The 1,491-nt window shown below is 47.8% G+C and overlaps 1 protein-coding gene across 1 annotated transcript in view; it reads right to left on the bottom strand.

The window, feature by feature from the left end:
- Nucleotides 1–473, bottom strand: part of LOC308327624 (inorganic pyrophosphatase-like) — a gene marked incomplete at both ends in the record, with an annotated part of 882 nt that extends 409 nt beyond the window's left edge. Inside the window, one exon of the mRNA XM_080781147.1 lies at nt 1–473. This exon is cut by the window's left edge and continues 409 nt beyond it. Within this exon, the coding sequence (XP_080637273.1) occupies nt 1–473 (473 nt within the window).
- Nucleotides 474–1,491: the final 1,018 nt, after the last annotated feature.

Here is a 1,491-nt window from a genome sequence, read left to right as displayed (position 1 = left end):
ATGACCTTCCAGTCGGTCTCGCCCTCGTCGATCATTGCCAAAACACCGAGAACCTTCACCTTGACCACCTCACCGCGGGAACACACCTTCGTCCCGATCTCACAGACATCCATCGGGTCGTTGTCTCCGCAGCAGCCGGTGTTTGCGTCCTTGTGGCGTGGATCCTCCCACGTCTGCGGTATCGCTCCGTAGTTCCATATGTAGCCTTTATGTGGGAATACGTTGGCCACGTAGCGCACTTTACCCTTCTTCACGTCTTGCTTTATCGGGTTCAGGGCTTCTTTCGTAGCGATCTCCATCTTGGCGTTGGTCCACCTCGGCACCTCGACCACCATGTTAAAGAGGGTCTGTTCTTCGTTGGCATACATCGGTATGTCATGGAATGGTGAGATGTACTTGCCATCGGTGTCTTTGAAAAACAGACGGTAGCTCGACGTGTTGAGATTTCCTCTTTGCTCGACTGTGAAACTCATGGTTGACTCACGTGACGTCATTGAGGGGGCAACAAACAGCCCGGTCACGTGGCTCATGTACTCGTTTGTCACTCGCGCGAGCCCATCGACTCCAAAGCATTCCGCAAACGTCTGTTTCAGGCCTTTGCCACTCTTCGCCAATAGAAGTCTATGTAGAAGAGCTGTCATTAACTAGCCCCATGAAGTGAACAGAGTTGTAGTAAATTTTAAGTAAGCAAGGTTTAAGTAAGCGGTCAATATATCCAAACATATGGCCATATTTGGGCATCCTATGACATCATACATATGACATATGTCGCGTGTGGACCATGATTCTTTCCAGATTCTACAGCATCCGTGCACATCATTTGAGAGCGCTCGTGCACGGAGCGACTTTCAAAGGTATAGGTGAAATATCATTTACAGTAGCTGGGTCGTCGTTGACCCCTGTCTGAGTAGGACCTATTGACCCCTGCAGCTGCCTAAGTCAACAGCTGTGCTCCAAGGCATACCACACACACACACACACACATGTACACGCACGCACGCACAGTCGCACGCGCACACACACACACACACACACACACACACACACACACACACACACACACACACACTCACACACACACACACACACACACTAGGGTTTGCATCAGAATGGATTAATTTGATTTCTCCTTCTTTTCATTGGTTCATTATTCATGAAACACACAGAAACATTTCACATCTCACGATGTGACGTGTTGTGATAATATATTTTTAAAAGATGGAGTGCCACAATTGTTGTATTTTTCCAGTTTTTCATGTGTCTGGTGACAGGACTTCATTAGACACCCTGGAGTCCTTTTTATGTGCAACGATGTATTCCCTTTGTATTTAGCGTTTCTTCCTGGAGGCTGAACCCTTGACAGTCAAACGGGCCAATGAAATAAACAGTAATATAGTGACATCATATTATAAGCCCCTCCCCCTTTATCATACAACTACAGCTGTGGGTGCGGCTTAAGTTCAGGTGGATCACCACCCATCACCACCCACC

This window comes from Protomyctophum bolini (genome assembly GCF_963924005.1).
Source record: "Protomyctophum bolini genome assembly, chromosome: 13".
Classification (NCBI taxonomy): Eukaryota; Metazoa; Chordata; class Actinopteri; order Myctophiformes; family Myctophidae; genus Protomyctophum; species Protomyctophum bolini.
This window is presented reverse-complemented; position numbering and strand designations above follow the sequence as displayed.